Genomic DNA, 26,701 nt, shown 5'->3' with positions numbered 1-26,701 from the left:
AAGAAGCCAGGGTGGTTCGTTGCCGTAGGAGAGGCCGCAAAGGCGCAACCCGGTCCAAGGCCCCGGCAGCCGCCCTATTCCAGGCGGTCACTAGGTCCTCCGACCGAGAGCGGGCCAGGGCTACAGGAAGTGGCCCAAGCTCTGTCTGGAATCTATCCGGTTCCATCAGGCGCCTGGGGCGGTACCAGCTTAGACAGTCTGGTTCCGCCTCCCCGCGGTGGGGGGTAGCGCCAGGGAAGTTGAGCCGGAGAGATGAGTGATCTGACCATGACAGGGGGGTAATAACCACATCCCCTATTCCCAGATCACTCGTCCACTGTTCAGATACAAAAACAAGGTCCAGCGTGTGACCACCCTCGTGTGTGGGGCCCTGAATTAATTGGGTCAGGTCCATGGCTGTCATGGAAGCCATGAACTCCCGAGCCACCTTGGACGCTTCCCTCGTCGACGGCAGGTTGAAATCCCCCATAACCATAAGTTTGGGGGTCTCAACTGCCGTTTCTGAGATCAGCTCGAGGAGTTCAGGCAGGGCTGTGATGCATAGCGAGGAGCCAAGTATACAATAAGCAAGCCCCACTGCCTCCCTGGGCCCCATTTCACACCAAGGGACTCACACCCGGATATCTGAGGTACAGTGAACTCTCTTGGCTCCAGACCTTCCCGTATAACTACCGCCACCCCACCACCCACGGCTAGAACTGGCCGCCCGCAAATGACCTCCCCGGACTTGTTTTGATGAGCGCGGGGTGACTGACTCTAGTTCAGCAAAGCAAGCCCGGGGAGGTCCTTTGTGGGCGGCCAATCCTAGCTGCTTGCGCCCGGCGCTGCGGCTAAAATAAACCCTCAAAGCCCCTGCCGCTACTGGAATATCTGCTGCCGCCTCCTTCTCCTCTAACAGCACATTTGCTGCCCGACGCTGCGGCAGATTTCCTGACAGTGAGAAGTGAAGCCGTCAAAGCTCCCGCCAAAGCTCCTGCCCATGGCAGCGGCGGCACATTTGGAGTGAAGCCGCCAAAGCTCCCGCTGGCGCCCCCGCCCATGGCAGCAGCGGTGGCGCGTCCCCCTCCACTCGAAGCATCTGAGCTGGGCAGCGCGTTACCCTGCTGCCCCCTCCACTTCCGCCGTGCTTTTGAGAAGCCATGAGGATTTTTTTCCCCCTGCTGCCCTCCGCCGCCTTCCTACTGGCTTCCGCCCGTGGCAGCGGCAGCGGCGCCTCCCCCTCTGTTCGGAGCATCTGAGCTGAGCCCCGTTACCCCTGCCCCCTCCTCTTCTGCTGTGCTTTTGAGGAGCCATGAGCCGCGGGAGCCAGTAGGAAGGCGGCGGAGGGCAGCAGGGGGAAAAAAAGCCTCATGGCTTCTCAAAAGCACGGCGGAGGAGGAGGGGGCAGCAGGGTAACGCGCTGCCCAGCTCAGATGCTCCGAGTGGAGGGGGACGCCCGAGAAGTGAAGCCGCCAAAGCTCCCGCCAAAGCTCCTGCCAAAGCTCCTGCCCATGGCAGCGGCGGCACATTTTGAGTGAAGCCGCCAAAGCTCCTGCTGGCGCCCCCGCCCATGGCAGCAGTGGCGGCGCATCCCCCTCCACTCGGAGCATCTGAGCTGGGCAGCGCGTTACCCTGCTGCCCCCTCCTCCTCCGCCGTGCTTTTGAGAAGCCATGAGGCTTTTTTCCCCCCTGCTGCCCTCCGCCGCCTTCCTACTGGATCCCGCGGCTCATGGCTCCTCAAAAGCACAGCAGAGGAGGAGGGGGCAGGGGTAACGGGGCTCAGCTCAGATGCTTTGAACAGAGGGGGAGGTGCCGCCGCCGCTGCCACGGGCGGGAGCCAGTAGGAAGGCGGAGGAGGGCAGCAGGGGGAAAAAAGTCTCATGGGGGACGCGCCGCTGCCGCTGCCATGGGCGGGGGCGCCAGCGGGAGCTTTGGCGGCTTCACTCCAAGTGTGGTGGTGCTGTTGGAGGAGGAAGAGGAGGCAGCTGTTATTCTGGTGGCGGCAAGGGCTCGTCGTCGGCATCTTCAGCAGCAGCCCTGCCCCCTGTGAAAAAAACCGAAGATGGAGCAGATCCACGCAGATGACGTCGCCGCAACATGACTGGAGGAGGAATTCTGGGAGTTGAAGTCCACAAGTCTTAAAGCTGTCAGGTTTGAAGACCCCTGGGGTTTTTTTCCTAAAGGATTAGGGGTGCAAGGATCTTGTAACTTGACAGCTTTAAGACTTGCATGTTTCAATGCCAGAGTTCCTGAGCCAACATGACTGGAGGAGGAACTCTGGGAGTTGAAGTCCACAAGTCTTCAAGCTGTCAAGTTTGAAGACCCCTTGGTTTTTTTTTTTCCTAAAGGGTTAGGGATGCAAGGATCTTGTAACTTGACAGCTTTAAGACTTGCATGCTTCAATGCCAGAGTTCCTGACCCAACATGACTGGAGGAGGAACTCTGGGAGGTGAAGTCCACAAGTCTTCAAGCTGTCAGGTTTGAAGACCCTGGGTTGTTTTTTTTTTCTAAAGGGTTAAGGGTGCAAGGGTCTTGTAACTTGACAGCTTTAAGACTTGCAAGCTTCAATGCCAGAGTTCCTGAGCCAACATGACTGGAGGATGAATTCTGGGAGTTGAAGTCCACAAGTCTTAAAGCTGTCAAGTTTGAACAGCCCTGGAGTTTTTTTTTCCTAAAGGGTTAGGGATGCAAGGATCTTGTAACTTGACAGCTTTAAGACTTGCATGCTTCAATGCCAGAGTTCCTGACCCAACATTTTGGTTACTAAGCAGGAGCGTTGTTAAGTGATACTATATAACACTTTTAATTAAGCGGGTACCTTGAATAAACATAACTTTGAGTTTCAAATAATACTGATTTTGTTGTTGTCTTAGGTGACACCTGTGAAAAAAATTCAGGTGCTGCTCAGGCATAAAAATGTGCCGCTCAAATACTATACTTTTCTGCTCACACTGAAAAAAAATTAGAGGGAACATTGCCTGGATCATCTAAAAATGGGGGACATAAAATTGTTCTTAAACTGCTGTTAACTTTATACAGTTGATATAAAATATTTTACTACAGTATTTGGTTCAGAATCTTTTTTTTCTAGATTTTCCTCCTTTAAAATTGGGTGCGTCTTATATTCCGGAGCGTCTTATAGGGCGAAAAATACGGTAGTAATACTGGTCAAAGAAACATTGAAAAAGAATTTGCCAGGAGTGGCTTGCAAAAGAAAACGAGAGAAGCCTTCATAAGCAGGAAAGTGAATTGGGGCATTTTAACTGTGGGGACAAGAAATTCAGAAGGTCATTATGGGAAGATGAAGCTCGCTTAACCAAAACCTACCCCATTTAAAGTCTGGTCTTCTTGAACTTTACATGCGAAGCATAATTTCAGTAAAAATGCAAGTCTTAGGAATAGTAAGAATTCACATGTATGATAAATATGTTTGTATGCCTCAGTCCATGGTGAGTTAGGCAACGTCGTGTCCGCCCTCTTGCAGTGCCTGGGGCTGTTAAGGGAACAATAGGCTGAAACTGAACCCTGGCAAGATGGAATGGTTCTAGGTTTGGGGTTCTTTGGTCCATGGAGAATTGCCATCTATGGCCTTGGATGGGGTGACACAAATCCAGACGAACCCCCACATCTTTTCTTCTAAACTGAATCATTCCCAGAAAGGACGCCAGGCTCCCCCTGATCTTGCTCCCAGCGGACTGCCTGGTCCCTGCAAAGGAGCCCCCTTTCCCCCCGCCCCCAGTGGGAGCAGCTGGCTCTTCCCTTGCAGACGTTGCTGCTCTTGGGTCAGTTCCTACCTGGCGGGACATGGGCCTGCAGAATCTCTCCAGGAAAACTACCGGTTCTTCTCTGGAACTGCCTACCCCCTGGCTCCGCTTGGGGCTCAGAATCGGACTCTTTCAGCATCATTCCAGGATCGATCCTCCGACTCATGCTCTGCACTTCCGGCTCAGCCTTGCTGGGATTGTCCAGAGAGCCTTGCTCTAGTTTTCCTGACTCCACGAGTTCCAGCTCGCTAGTTTCATGTGGATCGTTTGGGGGAAAGGCTTCCCTAACTGCAGAACATTCTGCTTGTTCTACGGCTTGGGAAATTGTCAAACGAAGGGAAAGTCCTTCATCCAGCAATGTGACTTCTTCTGGCTTTTCACAGGGAGTCTCTGGGACAGCTTCACCCTCCAGGAGCAAAGAGGCCTTGCTTGGCACGCTGCCTTGATGGCCAAGGTCACTGCAAGGTTCACCAACAGAAGTCTCCTCATCAGCCTCCTGTTCACTGCAGCCATCAGGCAAGCAAAGCTTCTCCTCCAAAGCACAAGAAGCAGTAACGCCAGTGGTCTTCTCCTCCTCCGCTATGGTCATCTGGCTGCCTTGACTGACTGAGAGAGCCAAAACACAGTCGTCCTCTGGGGGCCCGGGCAGAGGAGTCTCTGCGAAAGAGGCTGACGTTGCTGCCTTGGGAGTTTCAGAACCCTCAGAATTTCCTCCTTTCTTGGCTGCCATCTTGCAGCCTCCCTCCAGGCTTGGAGTTGGGAGAAAGGTGTCCTGCAAAGGAAAAGAAAAGGGGTGGTACCTCCCACTGCACACACCGAGAAAGCTAATAACGGGTTGGGTGTGGGATGCATTCTCCTGCTGAAGACCCATATGCATGGATAATCACTTCCCAATGCCCCATAGATCAAGCCCCACTTATTTAGGAGCAAACAACAGAGCCAGAGCAAGACCATAAAATAGCATCTTGTGGCTTCCAGGTGAAATTCTATGGCAGACTAGCTATCGCTGACAGGCATTTGGAAAACCCAGTTGCCTCACTTATCATGGACCCATGAACTTTGTCAAGGGGTGTGTGAAATAAACTCAAGAGAAGTTTGGCCCAGCAGTGGTAGAAGAGGGATTTAGTAAATGGTTTCTTTATTTACGGTTATCAGAAAGGTTTAGATCAGGGTGTCAGAATTGTGGCCCATGGGCCGGATGAGTCATGCGCTGGCCACTCCCACTCGCGTTCTAGCAAAGGGGGGGGGAGTCGCAATATGTCATGTGGCATGACCACAACTGAACCCAAAATTTATGTTGCTAAGTGAAACATTTGTTAAGAGAGTTTGCCCCATTTTACGACTTTTCTTGTCACAGTTCTTAAGTGAACCATTGCATTTGTTAAGTTAGTAAACAACTTAAGAGTTGTTAAGTGAATCTGGTTTCCCCCAATGACTTTGCTGGTCAGCTACTGCAACCGTCATAAATATGAGTCCCCTGACTTTTAATCACCAGACCATGAGGATGCTGCAATGGTCGGAAGTGTGAAAAAGGGCCATGTCACTTTTGCCAGTGCCAGAGAAACCAGAGAAAGTGTCAAGAAGGCACACAGGCACTTCACATTTACATTGGAAATGTGGACAATGGGAGGTTGCAATGCATGTTCAGAGGAAGAATTAATGTACAACTGATACCAGATGTCTTTCTTTTGGGACTGATGGCCACAGCTGGAAAAAAGTCATGGAGCTTTTTTTGTATGTAATAAAGTTGACAAAACTTGCTTTAATGGCCAAATTGACTTCTTTGATGACTGAAAAAGCAATATCTAAGCTTATTGTTGACTGGAAACTTCTTATAGACCTTTTAAATCAGACAGAAAAAAAATGAAGGTATGATTTATGATTTTGATGTTAGGCATCTCTGATGTTTGATGGAGGGATATAGAAAAGAGACATGATGTAACTTTAGAGGGCTACATTTATATAGAAATCAGTAGATACTAGAATGTCTATGGAGATTTTCAGTCCTCGACGTCATGGTTGTCCCAAAGGTGCTTTTTCAAGAGGGAACCGGACTTTGCTTTTCTTTGAAGACATTTCGCTTTTTGGATGAGAAGCAAAATCTCTCCAAAGAAAAACCAGAAAGTCCAGTTGCCTCTTGAAAAAGCACCTTTGGGAGAGATGCTAGAATCTTTTTTCTTTATTTTTCTATTTTTCTTTCTTTCTTGCACATTTAGCCTTTTCTTTTTTCTTCCTTATTTTACATTAGGTTGCATTAGTTTTTATCTTCATTTTTAAAACTTTTAATATGATTTTTAAAAGTCCATAAACACAATTCTGCTCTCCTCTGCAAGCAAGAAAGCCTTTCTTTTTTAGGGAAAGGGCTAAAGAAATCCCCCCGCCCCCGGAGATGGAAGGTACAGTGGTTAGAAAGCAGTACTGCAGGCTACCTGTGCTGATTGCCGGCTGTCAACAGTTTGCCAGTTCGATTCTCACTGGCTCAAGGTTGACTCAGCCTTCCATATTTCCAAGATCAGTAAAATGAGGACCCAGATTGTTAGGGGCAATATCCTAACTCTGTGAACTACTTAGAGAGGGCTGGAAAGCACTGTGAAGTGGTATATATGACTAAGTGCGATTGCTATTCCCAATTGCTGACAATTGGACTTCTTTAGAAAAAGCCTATAGGAATATGACAGGCTCAGTGGACCATTTTCCTGGCTTCTGCCTGCATTCATCCCAGCAGTAGCAGCAACCCAGGAAGTCACTCACGTGAGAGAACTCAGGCTGGGATGGCAGCACAAAAGCATCTTGAGAAACTGGAACAGAGCCCTGAAAGGTGCCTGCAGTCTCCAGTGGTGTGCTTTCCTGCTTTCCTAGTTAAAATTATGAAAAAAGTTGTGATTAGAACCTCTAGAAAACTGACTACACTCTTGACTGCTGTGATGCATTCCATACGAGGTTGTCCTTGAAAAGTTCCCAGAAATTTCACTTAGTTCAATTGGTTCAAATGTGCTGGCCCGGTGCAAGTCTAGATTTGCACACCCTTCAGCTTTCTTGCAGGAACTGCGCTGGTTCGCAATCTGCTTCTGGGCCCAATACAAAGTGCTGGTTATCACCTTCAAAGTCCTACAAGGCTTGGGGCCAGGTCATTTGAAGGACCGCCTTTTCCCAATTAAATCCATCTGACTCACAAGAATGGGGGAGGCAGGATACGTTACAGGTCCCCTTTCTTAAGGAGGTCCATCTAGTTCAGGGGTGTCGAACTTGATTTCATTGAGGGCCGCATTAGGATTATGCTTGACCTTGGGAGGCCAGAGTGGGCGTGGCCAGCTTGATATCACTGGTGTCGGGGGCCTGTGGTGGCCCGAGCACTCTGCCAGCAAAAAGGGTCCCAAGCTCTGTTTTCAGCTGCAACAGCTTTCTGCAACCCTCTGCCAGTGAAAACAGAGCTCGGGAGGACTACCCGTGGCCCTCGCATGCTCCATTTTCACTGGCAGAGGCACCATGGGCCTTTGCTGTTTCCAGGGCAGCCCTGCGGGCCAGATCTAAGCACCACACGGGCCTTGAGTTTGACACCCCTGATCTAGTAAGAAGAGCCTTCTCTGTGGTGGCTCCCTCCTTCATATTCTTTCAAAGGACCCTTTTGAAGACATGATTTTGCCAGTGGGCCTGGGGACCTGAGGGTGAAACAGAGCCCACTAAATGGTTTGTTTGGTTGTTGTCACCAGGGAGGCGAGGGCTTCTTGGCTTCCATTTTTGAGGTTTTACTTTTGAATGAATCCAGAAGCCCTCGTGAGTGACTTGGGTGGCCATATAAATGTTCTAAACAAATAGAAAACAGGAAAGCCATATTCCTTCAGTTAGAACAAGAAAGCCTTATGACAAGTAAAGGAAACCTTGGCTACTCCACTGCACTGCCACTCCTAAATGGAAGATAAAGTCAGTCTTGAGAGCTTCTTCCACCAAGAACCAAGGAGGGAACTGGGACATTCCCATGATGGAACAATCACAACTTATCCTGGCCAAATTAATCTGGCAAAAAGGGATGGCATACCTTCTGCCTCCTGTTCAGTTGGGCTTCTCGGAAGAAGAAAAGGCACTGGTTGTAAGACATCAGAAGTTGTTCTAGCAAGACCTGAAGCACAACTAAGAAGAAAGAAAACAGTCAACAGATGAAGACCTCCATCTGCACACCCATCCCTCTACGTCGGCCAACAGAAAACAAGCAAAAGGCTGGATGAAGAGCAAAATGGAGGCCTCAATCCTCAGCAGATAGCCAAATCAATCTCAAAAGCACAAATATTATGATCTCTGGACCTGACAGTCCAACTTCAAAATGTGCTGCAAGTAATCTCAAGTTTTAGAGCTAACCTTGAAATATTTTGCACACCTCAAATTTTCAGAGAAGAGCAAGAACCTAAATAAAATCACAGAACACCAAAAAGATAAAGAAGGAGCAGCAAAGCAAATAAAGTGATTAAAAAAAGGAACCATCCCAAAAGAAAGATATCCATAAAGGGATCTCAACAGGAGAGACATGAAGGAACACACAGCCATCGGAAAAGATCCTGGCAAGTTTTCCACTTACTTGGAAAGAGGGCCTTGGCCAGAGAGCTGAAGGACGTGCAGAGGATCAGCCGGAATGGATAATGGGGAACTTGCCTCTTCCAGTCTAGACAGGGCGCATCCACTGCCTGGAGTTATTCCAATTGCATTAAAACACGTATGAGAGTCACTTCAAAATCTAGGTCCCAGTTGCCAGTGCTGCTTTCCTGCACCTACCCCAAACTGCAAAAGACCTCTGACCCTTCACATGGCAGCCAGGAATACTGTGGCTGGCTGGAAGAGGCTTCACATTCTCCAGCACTCTAGAAATATCTTCACCTGGAGAGGCTGCTTCCTGGGAAGCCAGTCAGCAGCTCCGGGCAGGCCAGGAGAAAATCTAGTGCCCAAGAACTGTGGCTCTCCAGATGCCACGGGAATGACAAGAATCCCTTTGCCTTGAGAAACCCACAGCCCTATTCGATACTTTTCTCAACATTGCTGATCCAGGTTACAACATACTCAAAGCTGTCTGCACAAGAAAAAGCGTAATGCTACAACATTCACCTAGGAACAACCTGCGGTTACAACAATACATTTGCTTATTATACTGAAAACAGATATTTGGTAATGCAACAAGTGCAAATGGGTATTAAACATTCTATCTATCCCTCTTTCTGTCTTTGCGCAATGCCTGGCATTCAGCTTTAGGGCTCTGAACAGCAGGCTCAGATCGCTGTCCACAAAGTCATGGGACAAGACCAAGCAGTTTCTATTCCACTTACATTTAGCTCACAAGATGTATACTGTATGTACTATGTTGCTCACCACCCTGATTAAAATTACTATTCATTAAAAATTTGGTCTACAAAAAGGAGTTACTTGTGGGGGCCTGGGTGGCTCACCTGTTGAGCTGTTCTGGCCAAACATGTCCTCCTGCGTAGAAGAGACAGGCTCAACATCCTCCAATGGCCAAGGATGAGGGTTCTTCACCGGTGGTGTCCTCTCCAGGAGGAGGCAGGCAGACACTGGGCTCTCTGGAGTTTCTTTATGGGACTGCATTATTCCAGGGGCATGGCTGGACACGGAGCTCAAACTGGGGAATTCAAGTGCAAATGTCTCTCATGGTCCAGCATAGCTATCAACTAGTAACTTTTCAGGCAGTCAAAACAAATCAGATATACAGGTAAGGCTCAGAGAATTTGGGCTTTTCAATAGCAGGTAATTAAAAAGCTGCAAACTCGGTCCTCTGAGAAAGGATTGAGAGAAATCGGATCACATAGCCCTGAGAAGAGGGGAATTATGGTGGCATATGTCTATTGTCTGAAGGGATGTTACACAGGCCAACAACATCTTTCACCTCAGAACACAGAATAACAATAATCTCGAGTTACAGGAAGGCAATTCCATGTGGAAAAGCATCTTACTAGCAGGAGTAGAAAGACAATGAAACTCTCTGCCTAGGAAAACGCCTCAGTCTGTCCATCTGCACAATTACTTCCAACGCCGCAATTGTACCATTTCTCTTGTAAAAGCTGAGTTCCTTGAGGAATCACCTGTCTCCTGTAGCGTCTGCCCAGCTGGCCTGATCTGGCCTGCTTGCGTGCTCCGGGTTCCTTCAACAGTGTCATCTCCCAGGGCCCTGCAAGAGGCCCTCCCCGGAAGCAACGCCTGCCTTCTAGAATGAGATTGCCCCCACGTGGGAACTGGGAAACCCCACCATGCTGTAGCTTAGAAGGGCTGTTCCTGCAGTCCTTTCACAAAAGAGAAGGATGCCCCATTGCTCCGTTACTGTCCAGTTTGTCATTCGTGTCATCCCTGCATTTGTTTTAGTTGTGGTGAGCTGCCCAGTTGGGTGAAAAAGAAATATGACAGATATTTACCCTTCAGAAGAATCACTGCTGGATTTCCTTACTGTATGACAGCCCACTTTATCTTGGTCTGCAGGTGGAAATAAAAAAGAACCAGGAATTGATGTTTGGTTATAAGTTATGAAATTGCCACAATGACTTTACTGGAACATGAAGAAAGTGACGTTAGACTAGAGCAAGTCAGCAGCCGGCCAGACGAAGGGGTGAGATGGTGGGTGCATGGGGTACTGACCACCCAGCTGTCCCTCCTGCTGCCTTCCAGGGACCCTGCCCAGCAGCCCAAAACCAGAGCTCTGCCTCCAGGTTGCAGTCTCCCAATTCTTTTGAGATCCACCATCTATTAAGACAAGTAGCCTGTAAGGGCCTCAAAGCTGGACGTTTTACCCCAATGGAAATGCAACCTTCAAAAGAGCCCACAAAATCCGTTGGCCGGATTTTAAACCCGTCCTTCCAACAGCCCCGTCCTCCAACGCTTTCCAAGCAGGCACCTTTCCCGGGGCTTCCCCTGGCAGAGAAACGGCCCGCCATCCGAGGCGGGGCGGAAGCCCAACCTTCGCCCTCCGCGCCCATCGCGGCCCGGCACACCTTGTGCCGCCCCGCCGCCGGTTCCTCGGCCGCTTTAACCGTCTCCGGTTCTGCCGTTCGCCCACCGCCATCGCCCGACTGTGCCGGCAGAGGGCAAGAGGCCGCTCCGCCGCCACCCCTTCGGAGCCGGAGCGGGGCGGCGAGGCGGCCCGAGGCCCAGGGCGGCCCGCGCGACCGCGTCCCGGTCCTGGCCGCGCTCCCGATCCGGGCTGGGCGAGGGCGCCAGCGGGCCTAAGGCCGACGCTGTGAGGCGGGGAGAGGCTCTGCCGCCGCCCGGTGAGGCACCGGCGCCCCGGAGGCCGCGCCCCGTCCGCCCGCTTGCCCGCCCCCCTCACCTTCGCCAGCCTCCGGGCGCGGCGGCGGCGGCGGCCCCAGGACCGGGCTCAGCGCCTCTCCGCTCCGCTCCGGCTCCGGCTGCGAATCCTCCACCAGCAGGCGAGGCGTGTCGGCCATTGAGCAAGCCGAGCCCGACGGGTCCATGGCGACGCCGGCGGCGGCAGGACGGTGGGTGGGGCGACGACGCAGGTCTGCGCAGCCGCAAGGCGCTCGCCCGGCAAGCGCTCGCCTTCCCAAGGATGCATGGGCGCCTTCCCTGCGGCACGAACGCAGGCGCAACAGGGTCCCCGCTGGCGCCGCCCCTCCACGTCCCGGGCCCTTTAGCGGCAGCGGGGCGGAGCATTCTATGGGCGGGGTCTTCCCTGTGCGGGACCGCCTCTTTAGGCGATTCGCCGCGGCCCTCCCGCTCGCCAGTCCAGGCGGAGGGAGGAGCCGCGGCCGGGCTTCCCCTCTCAGCTGCAGGGGCCGGAATTCCCTCCCGGCGTCCCTTCCGAGGGTGGCCAATTCACTAGTCAACCTAGGCAACAATCCCTGAAATCGGAGTTGCCACAAGAGGACGTGAGGCTAGTCAATGCGTCACCCCCTTTTCAGACAGGGAGGGATTAAGGTGGGGATTTGAACGTTGGTTCCAGGTACCCCAGAGGGCCTGCCCGTCAGATGGAGTCAGGATGACCCTAGAATAGAACCGATTCAGGTGTCCACGTGGGAGCTGCCCTTTCAATCAGACTGCTGCACAGCTGCCTTGGCTTCCAAAGAGACTTTGATCTCTCGAGTTGTTTTCGACTCAGCCTTTGGACAGAACTGACTTAGGTTGTACATTTCTTCTGAGGTGGGATGTGGAGACCCCCCTCCCAAAGGAGACATGGCGCAAGACCCAGACCCATACTCCGCTCTGTGGAACTCCCTGAAATCTGAAAATTGCCTTCTCGAGATCTTTCCAAAATAATCATTCTGAGCTCTTCCGTGAGTTTGTAATCAATTCTAGTGATTCTTAAGTATACATTCCTTTATATCAATCCTATACGTTATGGTTCGCTAATGGTTTTATGAATTTCATATTCAATTTTGTATACGGATTATGTCACATTCATGTACTTTTAGTTAGTTTTGTTTTGTTTTTGGGAATGTGAACAGGTACATTTAACAGGATTTAACACTGCCAATAATGCATGCCTGGAGTTTCAGGAGGCCCTTTTGATGCAGCTGGCATGGGAGAAGAGGACCTGCTGTTTGTGGATTTGAGGAGAAGGCATAAGTGGCTGTCAGAAGTGGACGGCCCAAGGGTTGGTGTTGGGAGCGTTGCTTTTTAAGCTGTTCACAAGTAGGCTTGGCTTTGGGCTAACCAGGCAGCTGTTTTAATTGGCGGTGGATACAAACTACTCCAGATGTAGAATCTTTTATTATGCTGCTGTACCTTTACTGGGATTCTTGACTCGTTTCATTTACTCTCCTTAGAACAGAATACAGATTATCCTAGTTCGCCCCCCACCTTCCTGCAGGCTCTCTCATTCTCAGTCTTTAGCTCTTCAACCAAGCCGCTCAAAGAGACCGCGCGCCTGCCCGCTAGAGTGGGACGCCGACGACGCTCCCCTCGGAAACGGCTTCCTTGCTTGGGTACAGCGGCCCGAGATAGCGGCGGCCCCGCCCCTTGCAGACAACTCTTTCTCGGCCTCTCCGGAGCAAGGGCGGCGCGGGCGGCGGGCGAGTGTCGCAGTTGCGGCGCGGCCCAGATTTTCGTCCAGTTCGCAGGGCCACGTGCCGCCGGTCCGGGCAGCTTCCTCTCTCTCGGAGCCTGGCGAGGCGCGGCCTAGGGCGTCCACGTGCGCGGGGAAGGGCCAGCTGCGCGCGGCCGAGCGCTTTTAAGAGCCGGCTCCCGCGGCCTCTGCTGAGTGCGAGTCGTGGGCTGCGGCTATGGAGGCGCCCGGCGACGGAGGGCGGCGGAGGCGGTACGCGCTGCTGGCCGTGATCGGGGAGATCGGGACGGAGCCGGAGCGGGAGGCGCTGCGTCACAGCCTGGAACGCGGTAAGCCGTCGAGCGGCCGGGAGCCGAGCGCTTTCAGCACCTTGGACAGGGACCCGCGGCCGCGGCCGGGCTGGGGAAGAGGGTGGGCTGTGGGGCGGGCGGCCGTGCGGGTCTCTCCGCAGCGGCTCGCGGGGACTCTGCGGCCGGCCTGCTCCCAAAGCCCCCTCCGGATTCCGTGGATCGCTTTCCGAGGGAGCCGCGGGGGGAGTCTCGGCGGGCTTCGGGCGGAGGTTGACAGCCGAGCTCCGAACAGACCCTTGAATTCCGCGGCTTTTCCGAAGGCTGAGCTACCAGCCGCGCTCGGCGCCTCCGAGCAAAAGGCAAGAGGCGGGCCGCAGGGAAGGCGGAAAGGCCGGCCGGGAACTCTCGGCTGAGGACCGCCTGGCGGAAAGTAGCCAAAGCCCCCCTCCGCCCACGCCTCCGAGCAATGGTCCGGGGAAGGCGAGGGCGCGGCGCTCCAGGACCTTCCCGGCAGCTTCCAGCTGGCAAGGAAAGTTTCCGCCTCTGCGCCTGGAAGCCGCGGGAACTCGGAGCGGTGGGCTGGCTCCGCCCGGTGCAGCGGAGGCCTTGGGAGAAAGTGGTGCAGTGCAGCTGCGCCTTTCCTCTTCCCGGAGTAGCGAGCGGGCGACGGGAGAGGCGCTCGGTTTCTCCCTGACCTCCTCGGGCAATCGCTTCGGAGGAGCCGTCCGGGCGTTCTTTGCTTCCAGGGGCTGCCTTTGGGTCAGGCCTGCCAACGAGCCGCCTTCAGCGTGATCCAAGGGGCTCCTCCAGGCAATCCAGCCCAACCCGCTGCTCAGGGCAGAGACCCAAATCCCCGAGAGGAGCCCTCAGGCTGGAAGAACAGGCGGAGGGAGGGACACCCATCTTGCTCCGCCAGTCTGACCTGCCTTCTAAGTTGGTCCGAGAGGCAACGGCTCATCCAAAGCTCCCCTCGAAGCTTCCACGGCTGGGATGGGATGGGGTGGTCTTAGGTCTGCAGCTTCTTAACCTCTGGCCCTTCCCCCACTGCCCCCTCCCCTGAAGCGGCAGAAAAGAAAACCGGCTCTTCCCGCTGCTGATCCTGCTGATTCCGTGCCATGAAAATCATACCTTCCACTCGGTGGAGGAAGGCGAATCCCCCGCAGATGCCACCCTCTGCCCAAGCACCTCCCGTGCAGGGGAGGAGGCACCGATTCGCTGGGTGATTGTTTTATTGTTTATTGTTGGATTTTGACTTATTAAATCAGTCAAAATCCAACAATAAAATCCATTATTCCACACCCGGCAGTTCGGAGAACTTCTTTTCTTGGACTCCTCTTCAGGTACGTGAAATGTTAGCCTTCACCTTCACAAGAGTTCTAATTCTTTTTTTAAAGTTTTTTTTATTTTTTTATTTTTATACATCTCATTGCCTGAATGGTTTGATTCCTGAGTGTCATACAGTTCAATAGCAATAAACATAGCAGCATTATTCCCAGTTATTACATTTCATTTTCATTTTTAGTTTTACTAACACTAATTTCTACTATCATCCTTCAATTCTAATTCTCATAGTTCTACCATATATTGTATCATCTTAACATGTTTTTGCTATTTTCCCCTCTTATTTCTACCTCTATTTTAGCCCCCCTTTTCCCCTTCCTCTATCATTCTAATATTCAAAGACGTCATCCTGAAAACTATTTTTCAGCCTCTATAATTCTAATAACATTAGTAATTACATTAATAATTACATTGCTACCTTACTAATATATATTCAAAAATGATTTTTGTCTCACACCACATAAAGAGCAGTTATCCAACATATAGTTCTAATATTCATACACATTATAAGGTATTTTCATAAAATAATGCTTTGCATTCCTTTCCTTTCCCTTTATCCCACATCTTTCACCCTCATCCAAATTTTTAATCTTCTTTTTTTGTCTCCCATACACTTCTTTAATTCTTTTATTTCACCTACTTTTGAACCTGCATTGTAACTAGGCCCTCTAATTTTCTCTCCCTTGGCCCTCCCCCCCCCACTGTCTAATTCTATGGCTACTTGCTCTAACCCCTTTTTCCTCTCTCCAGCTGTTTTTCTGTTTCCTTTTCACATCTTTTAGAGTTTTTCCCTTCTGTTCTACTCCTTTATTCACCATCAGTTGTACTAGTATCTTCTTGTTGTTGCCTTCTTGTTGATTTCCCGATTCTGCTGTCTCTTCCGCTCTTTCTGATGATTCCATTTTCCCCTCATTGTCCTGTTTTTTACTTGTTGTTCCTTGTATTTTCATTTTTTTGATCTATACATTCTATACAACCAAAACTTCCTTTCTTTCATCTCCTCGTGTTGTTCTTTTATAAAATCCTTAACTTCTTGGTTCATCAGCTCCATTTCATTGTCTCCACTTGTTTCCATTTTACAATCAATCCAATTGAAGAAAAGGCGGCAGGGGATTGTCCACACCTCTTCCAATCACTTTGATTTGCTCAACAATATTCAGGGTCCCTTGTCTTGCTTATTGTATAGGTCTCTAGTAATTTTTAGGTACCGGTAAATACTTATAATCCAACAATGTAAAAGGTCCCAACGTTGCAGAGTTTTCCTGTTAAGCAGCAGATGGCGCTCAAACTTCAACTTGGTACTGTCTCTCTGCCTAGTGCTGATTTTAATTATTTTAAATTTGTAAATCTAGGAGGGCAACATTTATAATAATAAAAAACAAGCTCCAAATCGAATTGCTGTAACTGGTGATGTTTTTAAAGAATTTTCCACATGTTTGCTGATTCATTTGTTGAGAACGGATTCCTTAGCTTTTCAGAGTAACTTCTTTTTGCTGCTCTGATCTCCAATGTTCCCTCTAATTTTTTTTTCAATGTGAGCAGAAAAGTATAGTGTTTGAGCAGCACATTTTCATGCCTGAGCAGCACCTGAATTTTTTTCACAGATGTCACCTAAGACAACAACGAAATCAGTATTATTTGAAACTCAAAGTTACGTTTCTTCAAGGTACCTGCTTAATTCAAAGTGTTATATAATATCACTATCACTTAACAATGCTCCTGCTTAGCAACCAAAATGTTGGCTCAGAAACTCTGGCATTTGAAGCACACAAGTCTTAAAGCTGTCAAGTTACAAGACCCTTGCACCCCTAACCCTTTAGAAAAAAAAACTCCAGGGCTGTTCAAACTTGACAGCTTTAAGACTTGTGGACTTCAACTCCCAGAATTCCTCCTCCAGTCATGTTGGCTCAGGAACTCTGGCACTGAAGCATGCAAGTCTTAAAGCTGTTAAATTACAGGGTCCTTGCACCCCTAATCCTTTAGGGAAAAAAACCCCAGGGGTCTTCAAACTGACAGCTTTAAGACTTGTGTACTTCAACTCCCAGAATTCCTCCTCCAGTCATGTTGGCTCAGAAACTCTGGCATTTGAAGCATGGAAGTCTTAAAGCTGTCAAGTTACAAGACCCTTCCACCCCTAACCCTTTAGAAAAAAAAACTCCAGGGCTGTTCAAACTTGACAGCTTTAAGACTTGTGGACTTCAACTCCCAGAATTCCTCCTCCAGTCATGTTGGCTCAGGAACTCTGGCACTGAAGCATGCAAGTCTTAAAGCTGTTAAATTACAGGGTCCTTGCACCCCTAATCCTTTAGGGAAAAAAACCCCAGGGGTCTTCAAACTGACAGCTTTAAGACTTGTGTACTTCAACTCCCAGAATTCCTCCTCCAGTCATGTTGGCTCAGAAACTCTGGCATTTGAAGCATGGAAGTCTTAAAGCTGTCAAGTTACAAGACCCTTCCACCCCTAACCCTTTAGAAAAAAAAACTCCAGGGCTGTTCAAACTTGACAGCTTTAAGACTTGTGGACTTCAACTCCCAGAATTCCTCCTCCAGTCATGTTGGCTCAGGAACTCTGGCACTGAAGCATGCAAGTCTTAAAGCTGTTAAATTACAGGGTCCTTGCACCCCTAATCCTTTAGGGAAAAAAACCCCAGGGATCTTCAAACTGACAGCTTTAAGACTTGTGTACTTCAACTCCCAGAATTCCTCCTCCAGTCATGTTGGCTCAGAAACTCTGGCATTTGAAGCATGGAAGTCTTAAAGCTGTCAAGTTACAAGACCCTTCCACCCCTAACCCTTTAGAAAAAAAAACTCCAGGGCTGTTCAAACTTGACAGCTTTAAGACTTGTGGACTTCAACTCCCAGAATTCCTCCTCCAGTCATGTTGGCTCAGGAACTCTGGCACTGAAGCATGCAAGTCTTAAAGCTGTTAAATTACAAGACCCTTGCACCCCTAACCCTTTAGGGGAAAAAACCCCCAGGGGTCTTCAAACTGACAGCTTTAAGACTTGTGTACTTCAACTCCCAGAATTCCTCCTCCAGTCATGTTGGCTCAGAAACTCTGGCATTTGAAGCATGGAAGTCTTAAAGCTGTCAAGTTACAAGACCCTTGCACCCCTAACCCTTTAGAAAAAAAAACTCCAGGGCTGTTCAAACTTGACAGCTTTAAGACTTGTGGACTTCAACTCCCAGAATTCCTCCTCCAGTCATGTTGGCTCAGGAACTCTGGCACTGAAGCATGCAAGTCTTAAAGCTGTCAAGTTACAAGACCCTTGCACCCCTAACCCTTTAGGGGAAAAAACCCGCAGGGGTCTTCAAACTGACAGCTTTAAGACTTGTGTACTTCAACTCCCAGAATTCCTCCTCCAGTCATGTTGGCTCAGAAACTCTGGCATTTGAAGCATGGAAGTCTTAAAGCTGTCAAGTTACAAGACCCTTCCACCCCTAACCCTTTAGAAAAAAAAACTCCAGGGCTGTTCAAACTTGACAGCTTTAAGACTTGTGGACTTCAACTCCCAGAATTCCTCCTCCAGTCATGTTGGCTCAGGAACTCTGGCACTGAAGCATGCAAGTCTTAAAGCTGTCAAGTTACAAGACCCTTGCACCCCTAACCCTTTAGGGGAAAAAACCCGCAGGGGTCTTCAAACTGACAGCTTTAAGACTTGTGTACTTCAACTCCCAGAATTCCTCCTCCAGTCATGTTGGCTCAGAAACTCTGGCATTTGAAGCATGGAAGTCTTAAAGCTGTCAAGTTACAAGACCCTTCCACCCCTAAAACTTTAGAAAAAAAAACTCCAGGGCTGTTCAAACTTGACAGCTTTAAGACTTGTGGACTTCAACTCCCAGAATTCCTCCTCCAGTCATGTTGGCTCAGGAACTCTGGCACTGAAGCATGCAAGTCTTAAAGCTGTTAAATTACAGGGTCCTTGCACCCCTAATCCTTTAGGGAAAAAAACCCCAGGGGTCTTCAAACTGACAGCTTTAAGACTTGTGTACTTCAACTCCCAGAATTCCTCCTCCAGTCATGTTGGCTCAGAAACTCTGGCATTTGAAGCATGGAAGTCTTAAAGCTGTCAAGTTACAAGACCCTTCCACCCCTAACCCTTTAGAAAAAAAAACTCCAGGGCTGTTCAAACTTGACAGCTTTAAGACTTGTGGACTTCAACTCCCAGAATTCCTCCTCCAGTCATGTTGGCTCAGGAACTCTGGCACTGAAGCATGCAAGTCTTAAAGCTGTTAAGTTACAAGATTCTTGCACCCCTAATCCTTTAGGGAAAAAAACCCCAGGGGTCTTCAAACCTGACAGCTTTAAGACTTGTGGACTTCAACTCCCAGAATTCCTTCTCCAGTCATGCTGGCTCAGAAACTCTGGCATTTGAAGCATGGAAGTCTTAAAGCTGTCAAGTTACAAGACCCTTCCACCCCTAACCCTTTAGAAAAAAAATGCAGAGGTCTTCAAACCTGAAAGCTTTAAGACTTGTGGACTTCAACTCCCAGAATTCCTCCACCAGTCATGTTGCAGTGACGTCATCTGCGTAGATCTGCTCCATCTTCGGCTTTTTTCACAGGGGGCAGGGCTGCTGCTGAAGACGCTGACGAGCTGCTACCTCCTCCTCCTCCTCCAACAGCACCATCACATTTGCACCTGAGCTCAGCGCTGCGTTACCCCTGCCCCCTCCTCCTCCGCCGTGCTTTTGAGGAGCCATGAGGCTTTTTTTTCCCCTGCTCCCCCCTGCCTTCCTACTGGCTCCTGCAGCCTCATGGCTCCTCAAAAGCACGGTGGAGGAGGAGGAGGGGGCAGGGGTAACGGGGCACTGAGCTCAGTTGCTCTGAGCGGAGGGGAGGTGGCGCTGCCATGCGCGGGGATGCCAGCTGGAGCTTTGCTGGCTTTAAGTCAGCCGCAGCGCCGGGCGCCAAATCCAGCAGTGCTGTTAGAGGAGGAGGAGGTGGCAGCAGTTCTTCCGGTGGCGGCAGGGGCTTTGGGGCTTCACAACTACCCTCAGTCGCCCAGTGCTCCTCAAAGTAAGTCCAGGGAAGTCCTTTGCGGGCAGCCCGTTCTAGCTGCCTGCAAAGGACCTCCCCAGCTTCTGGAGCCTGTGGCAGTAGAAATCACTGCGCGGCAGTTGAAAACTGCTGCGCGGTGTTTTCTTGCCACGTGCGCGGCCGCGCAGCCGCGCACCTTAGAGGGAACATTGCTGATCTCCCTTGTTAATATGTTTCTGGCCTGATTGTACAGCATTCTACCGCCTTTTCTGTAGGCTTCCTCTTTGGAACGACGTAGCTGCTTAAGTTTTGCTGTGAACCAAGCAAGGTTTATTGTTACTGTATATTTGCAGGTTTCTGGTTGGCACACATAAGTCTTCACCAAAACTGACATATCTGTGAGTTCATCCAAGTCTGCAGAGGTATCTTCAAATATATTCCAATCAGTGCAGTCAAAGCAAGCTTTGCCTCCTCAGTCCAAGTCCTCACTGTTGGTTTCATGGTTTTAAGTCTTTGTCTTTAAGCAGGTACAAGGTGAACCATGCAATGATCAGAATGTCCCATGGCTGCTCGTGGTAAATATCAATAAGCATCTTTTAATGTTGTGTAGCAATGGTCTAAAGCCATTTCTGAGGGCATGCGAGGCATTGCCCTGTCAGCTCCAGTGCGCATGCGTCCGCTGGCCAGCTGATTTTCTATAGTTTTTTTTAAATCTCCGGAGGATTCCCTGAAGCCTCCAAAGGGCGAAAAACAGCCCAATGCAAACCAGAAATGAGGAGAGAGCTGCCGGCATGGGGGAAAGACAAGCGGTAAGGAAAGAGGCTTCTTTCACTCGTGTTGGCTGCTCTGTTCCCCCCACCCCCCTGCTACTAAAAAGGATCCTGCCCGATCACTGGAATCCAAAGGGAAATGAGGAGAGAGCTGCCAGCACAAGGGAAAGACAAGCGGCAAGGAAAGAAGAAAAGAGGCTTCTTTCACTCAACATGGCTGCTGTTGCCCCTTTCTCCATTTCAGTGCTACGCCATCGAGGTTGCCCCAACCACCATCGCCCAGGTCCTCGCTTCACCCAAGCATTTCTTTGCCTACCTGATTTCCAGCTCCATCACGTTTCTTGCCATCGTGTGCAGAGAAACAAAGTTTGTGGGACTAAAAAAACCCTTCAATCAATCAATTACAACTTTTTTTTGGGGGGGGGGAGATCTCGCAAAGTTGGAATTGATTGATTGAAGGGGTTTTTTTTAGTCCCACAAACTTTGCTTTCCTGTCCAAAACGGCAAGAAACACGATGGAAAAATGCTACGGAGGGGAAATTAAATAGGCAAAGAAAGGCTTGGGAGAAATGAGGACCTGGGCGATGGTGGGTGGGGCAGGCTCCATGGAGTGGTGCTGAAATGGAGAAAAGGGCAACAGAGCAGCCACCTTGATGGAAAAAAGCTGCTTTTTCTTCTTTCCTTGCTGCTTGTCTTTCCCTCATGCAAGTAGCTCTCTTCCTCATTTCCCTTTGGATTGCAGTGACCAGGCAGGATCCTCTGTGCTAGCATGGGGGAGGGGGGAAAACAGAGCAGCTACCTTGAGAGAAAAAAGCTGCTTTTTCTTCTTTCCTTGCCGCTTGTCTTTCCACTGTGCCATCATTTTTTTCATTCCTGATGTCAGCAGAAAGTCTGTAAAGGTTTGTTTTAATCTTGATCAAATAAACCAAATTTATATTCCTTTCTTTTACTTTTAACAGTCTTAAGTTTTCATTCAATCAAATATTGTCATAGCATTTAATTTCTATTCATTTCTCCTTTGCCTCATCACACATAATTCTTCAAGATTTTAGCAAGCCTCTTTTTTCAGTACTTTTTTCAGGTCAATCTCTTGATTTTTCATTTTATTTTCCTTTGAAAACTTAAAGTCTCAGCAAATTTCCTCTTCTAAATCCAATGACATCCTTTTCTAAGTCATTATCTTGGCCTGACAGTTGTAATAGCTTAGAAGTAATTAATCAATTAGAAGTAAGAAATTTTGTGTTCAAAAAGAGTGGTTTGCAAACTTAGTAGCCTTTGAAAGTCCCACTGTGGTTGTGAGCAAGATGCTAATACTAGTATCTTCCACTGATGGCATAGAAAATGGTTGCCCTCTGGTCTCCTCTAGAGGAGCAGCCACCTGGGTGGTTTCTTGCCCTCCTGTTAGTCTCACCAGTTCCTTGGTCTTTGCTGTGATCATCGGTTCTACTTTTGCTGAGTTGTCTTCAGTTTGCTATACTTTCCCCAGAGGTCTCTAAGCAGGATATATTCTGAGGAATTATCAGACAGCAGTGTCAGCAGCATACTGTGAACTAAGGGAACAACATAGTTCTACCAAATCCACCCCCCCATCCAAAAATGGCATTGTGAACAAAGCAAACCTGGCCCACCTTAAAAGTCTGGTGCGATGCCCAGGCTGCCAGCAGAGAGTCACTCAGGACTGGCAAAAGTCCCCAAGGGAGACCCCTGGTTGAGTTGTGCCCAAGTAGCCCCAGGAGAGGTTGTAGCAACTCTCCTGCCTGCCGAAGAAAGCAATGGCAAGCTATTTATTCAGATATGCCGCAACACCACCACCCCACAGCCATGGAAAGAAGCTCAACAAGAAGGATGCCAAAAGGAGAGTGCCTGCATCCCAGGCCTGGAAGCACCAGGGAAGAGCCAAGGACTGTGTCAAGCACTATGTCAAAAGCCTCCAGCTGTTCCAGGTTCTGATGTAACCAGAACTGGGGGGATCAATTCACTTGCTGGAACCCCCCGGATAGGCGGCAGCCATGGGGGGGGGGGTTCCAGTTTCGCCTCAGGAGCCGGGGAGCATAGGGGGTACATAGCAGCACCTTCGCTGAATGGATTCCGGAAGGAAAGAGTTAACTACATGCAGCGGCTGAAGTGCTGGAGGTGAGAAGTTTGCTCCAATCTCCTTAACTGCTTTTAATTGATGAGCAGCAGCTTTTTTGTAAGTTGTGGATTCAATCTGTTTGAAGTTGGAAGATTGGAGGGGGGTTGCTTTTTTCTTCTACCCCTCTCAGGCAAAGCGGCATTTGGACTATCTCTCAATCTCGGAATGGAGAGAGAGAGCAAAAAGTTGAATTAGCCACTTGAACTAACTATGTCAAAAGATTTATATCATAACTGCAAGAGCTGATTGCTGAGTTGTTTTGAAAGCTTTATGGAAGTTTTTTATGTTCTGCTCCTGATTCCAAGGAGGAGCTAAGATGGCCTGCTTCCCTCTTCTTCTTCGCACTTATAAATGAAGTCTGCCTTTTGAAACTAACTTTGAAGAAAGTCTGGCTTTATATTATCCCCCCTGAAGAACTCTTGGAGCCTCTCCTTTCTTTCTGGATTTGGATTATTTGATATTTTTTTTTGGAGTGACTTCTTGGCTTGGAACTGTGACAGAGGGTTAATTTTCACTTTTGGATTTGCCTGTCTTCTCGGACTCGCTTGGCTGCGCACTTCACAGATGCCATTTCTTTTGCAAAAGATTTATACTCTTTCTGAACTTAAGACAATGGGGCCCAGAAAACCACCTACAGGCAAAGCAGCCTTGGCACCGACTTCTTCTACATCCAGTCCAACGATTCAACAGACAAAAATTTCATCATTTTCACAAGAAAGGACTGGAGAGAGTTCAAAAGATTTATCTGTTACTCAAATGTTTCAGGCTCTTATGCAGGGACAAAATGAGTTGAAAAAGGAGGTAGCAGATTTTAGAGAAGAGCTTAAAAGTGTGCAGCAACAAATAACAGAAAATAAACAGAGAATTGGTGTGCTGGAGGAGGGCGCGGTTGGGCTGGGGGAGGAGGTTAAGGCAATCCAGAGGGGAATATAGAATTGGAAAAATTTATGGCAAAGATAGAACTTGAAAGAATGTCCTTCTTTCTCAGATTCCAGAACCTACCGGAGACAGAAGATGAAGATCTTAAGGATATTATGAGTACAATTTTAGCAGAATATATTAAAACAGATAAAGAACAGTTGTGGTGGGATATGGATCTGATTTATAGGATTAATTCAGCATATGCCAGAACACATAATGTTCCAAGGGAAGTACATGTTAAATTTCTTAGGAAGACCACGAGGGATGAGATTCTAGGGCCGTGATGGCGAACCTATGGCACGCGTGCCACAAGTGGCACGCGGAGCCATTTGTCAGGGCACGCGAGGCGCTGCCCTGTCAGCTGGCCAGCGCGCGTGCGCGCGCTGGCCAGCTGAGTTCACCTTTTTAAAAGCTATTTTTCGCCTTCCCCAGGCTCCAGAGGCTTTATAGGAGCCTGGGGAGGGCGAAAAGAGGCTCCCCGCCCCCCCCCGGGAGGCTTCAGGGAACGTCCCGAGGCTTCCCTGAAGCCTTCAGAACACTTAAAACCAACCTCCGAGCAACCCGGAAGTGACTTCCGGGTTGCTCGGATGGTCGTTTTAAGCGCTCTGAAGGCTTCAGGGAAGCCTCGGGACGGTCCCTGAACAGGCACGAGACGTGCGTCTCCATCGCCCGGGCCCGGATCGCCTCCACTGCGCGGCGCCTCAGGCTCGGCGTCCTTGCGCCCAGCCTTCACATCGCTGCCGCCGCCGCCGCCACCGCCGCTAGGACGGGCTCGGCCGAAGGGAAGTCTGTCAGGCTTCAGCCGCGCCGCCCTCGCCTCCTCCTCCTCCTCCTCTAGCCGCGCCATCGCAAGGATTAAGGCGAAAGGGGGCGGGGGCGGGGAAAGCGAAGGGGGCTTTGCATGATTTTTTTGCCTTCCCCAGGCTCCAGAGGCTTTATAGGAGCCTGGGGAGGGCGAAAAGCGCCGCCCTCGCCTCCTCCTCCTCCTCCTCTAGCCGCGCCATCGCAAGGATTAAGGCGAAAGGGGGCGGGGACGGGGAAAGCGAAGGGGGCTTTGCATGATTTTTTCGCCTTCCCCAGGCTCCAGAGGCTTTATAGGAGCCTGGGGAGGGCAAAAAGCGCCGCCCTCGCCTCCTCCTCCTCCTCCTCCTCCTCTAGCCGTGCCATCACAAGGATTAAGGCGAAAGGGGGCGGGGGCGGGGAAAGCGAAGGGGGCTTTGTTGTCCTCCTTCTCCTCCTCCTTTCCCCCACCGGCTCGAACGCGGCGCCGGGGCCCGGCAGGCAGCAAACGAGTCGGAGCCTGCCGACTGGAGGAAGAGGGTGAGAGGCGGGTCCTGTGAACAGCGGCAGCAGCGGCGACAGTAGTCGTAACTTGCCGGCGGGCCGCCCCGGCTGGGAGACAAAGGAGGGGAAAGGCGGCAGGCAGCCGAGTTGCGACTATTGTCGCCGCTGCTGCCGCTGTTCACAGGACCCGCCTCTCACCCTCTTCCTCCAGTCGGCAGGCTCCGACTCGTTCGCTGCCTGCCGGGCCCCGGCGCCGCGTTCGAGCCGGTGGGGGAAAGGAGGAGGAGAAGGAGGACAACAAAGCCCCCTTCGCTTTCCCCGCCCCCGCCCCCTTTCGCCTTAATCCTTGCGATGGCGCGGCTAGAGGAGGAGGAGGAGGAGGCGAGGGCGGCGCTTTTTGCCCTCCCCAGGCTCCTATAAAGCCTCTGGAGCCTGGGGAAGGCGAAAAAATCATGCAAAGCCCCCTTCGCTTTCCCCGCCCCCGCCCCCATTCGCCTTAATTCTTGCGATGGCGTGGCTAGAGGAGGAGGAGGAGGGCGGCGCGGCTGAAGCCTGACGGACTTCCCTTCGGCCGAGCCCGTCCTAGCGGCGGCGGCGGCGGTGGCGGCAGCGATGTGAAGGCCGGGCGCAAGGACGCTGAGCCTGAGGCGCCGTGCGGTGGAGGCGATCCGGGCCCGGGCGATGAGATGCACGTCTCGTGCCTGTTCAGGGACCGTCCCGAGGCTTCCCTGAAGCCTTCAGAGCGCTTAAAACGACCATCCGAGCAACCCGGAAGTCCGGGTTGCTCGGAGGTTGGTTTTAAGTGTTCCGAAGGCTTCAGGGAAGCCTCCGGACGGTCCCTGAAGCCTCCGGGGGTGGCGGGGAGGTTTTAAGTGTTCCGAAGGCTTCAGGGAAGCCTCCGGACATTCCCTGAAGCCCCCGGGGGTGGCGGGGAGGTTTTAAGTGTTCCGAAGGCTTCAGGGAAGCCTCCGGACGTTCCCTGAAGCCTCCGGGGGTGGCGGGGAGGTTTTAAGTGTTCCGAAGGCTTCAGGGAAGCCTCCGGACGTTCCCTGAAGCCTCCGGAGGTGGCGGGGAGGTTTTAAGTGTTCCGAAGGCTTCAGGGAAGCCTCCGGACGTTCCCTGAAGCCTCCGGGGGGGCGGGGGGCTCTTTTCGCCCTCCCCAGGCTCCTATAAAGCCTCTGGAGCCTGGGGAAGGCGAAAAAATCATGCAAAAATGGGCGCGTTGTGCGCGCATGCGCATTGGGGGCGCGTTGCATTATGGGTGCGGCACGCCCACACACGACCCCCCCCCCCCGCGGTCCCCCCACTTGTGGCACGCGAGCCAAAAAAGGTTCGCCATCGCTGTTCTAGGGGCTCAAAGGGGGGGGACCACTAAAATATAAAGATAAAGAAATTGCCATTCTTAAGCAAATTCCGAAAAAAATAAGTGATAAGAGGAGGAAGTATTCCTCCTTATCAAAGAAATTATATAATAAAGGAATTTGGTTTAGATGGTTATTGCCAGAAGGAATGCTGATCTTCTGGGAGGGAAACAGAATTAGAATTAACATAGTTGTGGAGGCAGAATCCTTCATTAAAAAACATAGTGCCCTCCTAGAGCACGGAAATATAAGAAGTAGTGAAAAAGGCGACAATACACAAGACATGAAGGAGGGAGGGGCTGCGACTCTGCCTGGGGACAAGGGGGAGGGAACAATAATGGAAAGACTCCGGTCACAAAAATAAATATATCTGGAATATCATTGTAATTGTTGATGTATTAGAAAGTGACAAAAGAGATGATTGAACACATGGTTGATACAATGTATAATAAGATGCTGTTTCTGCTTATCTTTTATCTTTTGTTTTTTTTCTTTCTGTAAAAGTTGTGAGAATTGGAGAGATTCCTACCTCCAGCACGATGGAGCTGCCAAATTTTTTTTTGTATATCCACCTACCCTTTTCCCATAAAATTTAAAAACCAATAAAATTCTTTAAAAGGAAAAAAAAAGAAGAAGTGGGAGGAAATGCAGGGAGGAATTTAAAGGACTGCAAAAGAGGAAGCTCGAAAGCCAAAGACCCCGGAAGGAATCAAATAACCAGCCAAAGAAATGGCCAAGGAAGGCTGGAAGAGAGTCTAGTTCAAGTGGATCCATCTGCATTATAGTCTTTTATTCTGTTTCAAGTTCTCTTTGATATTGTTTACATGTTTTCTTTCAAGTCTTCCATGGCTTATAAGGTCTGCTGCTC

The 26,701-nt window shown here is 50.2% G+C and overlaps 1 protein-coding gene across 9 annotated transcripts in view; it reads right to left on the bottom strand.

Moving 5' to 3' along the window:
• The window catches only part of TP53BP1 (tumor protein p53 binding protein 1), a 58,678-nt gene extending 47,375 nt beyond the window's left edge, over positions 1-11,303 (bottom strand). For 3 of the 9 annotated variants that reach the window (XM_081964908.1, XM_081964909.1, XM_081964910.1), the window contains exons 1-7: positions 11,059-11,302; positions 10,151-10,208; positions 9,173-9,363; positions 8,314-8,419; positions 7,780-7,871; positions 6,495-6,598; positions 3,774-4,515 (exon numbers count right to left, since the gene is read on the bottom strand). In XM_081964908.1, the coding sequence (XP_081821034.1) occupies positions 3,774-4,515; positions 6,495-6,598; positions 7,780-7,871; positions 8,314-8,419; positions 9,173-9,363; positions 10,151-10,208; positions 11,059-11,203 (1,438 nt within the window). In that variant the 5' untranslated portion in view covers positions 11,204-11,302. Of the gene's footprint in view, positions 1-3,773; positions 4,516-6,494; positions 6,599-7,779; positions 7,872-8,313; positions 8,420-9,172; positions 9,364-10,150; positions 10,209-11,058 lie in introns of all 9 variants that reach the window. The other 6 variants (XM_081964903.1, XM_081964905.1, XM_081964904.1 and 3 more) reach the window with 3 other exon arrangements.
• Positions 11,304-26,701: the final 15,398 nt, after the last annotated feature.

The sequence above is a fragment of the Natrix helvetica genome (genome assembly GCF_964273705.1).
Source record: "Natrix helvetica genome assembly, chromosome: 12".
Classification (NCBI taxonomy): domain Eukaryota; kingdom Metazoa; phylum Chordata; class Lepidosauria; order Squamata; family Natricidae; genus Natrix; species Natrix helvetica.
The sequence above is the reverse complement of the archived record's forward strand: the minus strand, read 5'-3'. Positions and strand labels throughout refer to the sequence as shown.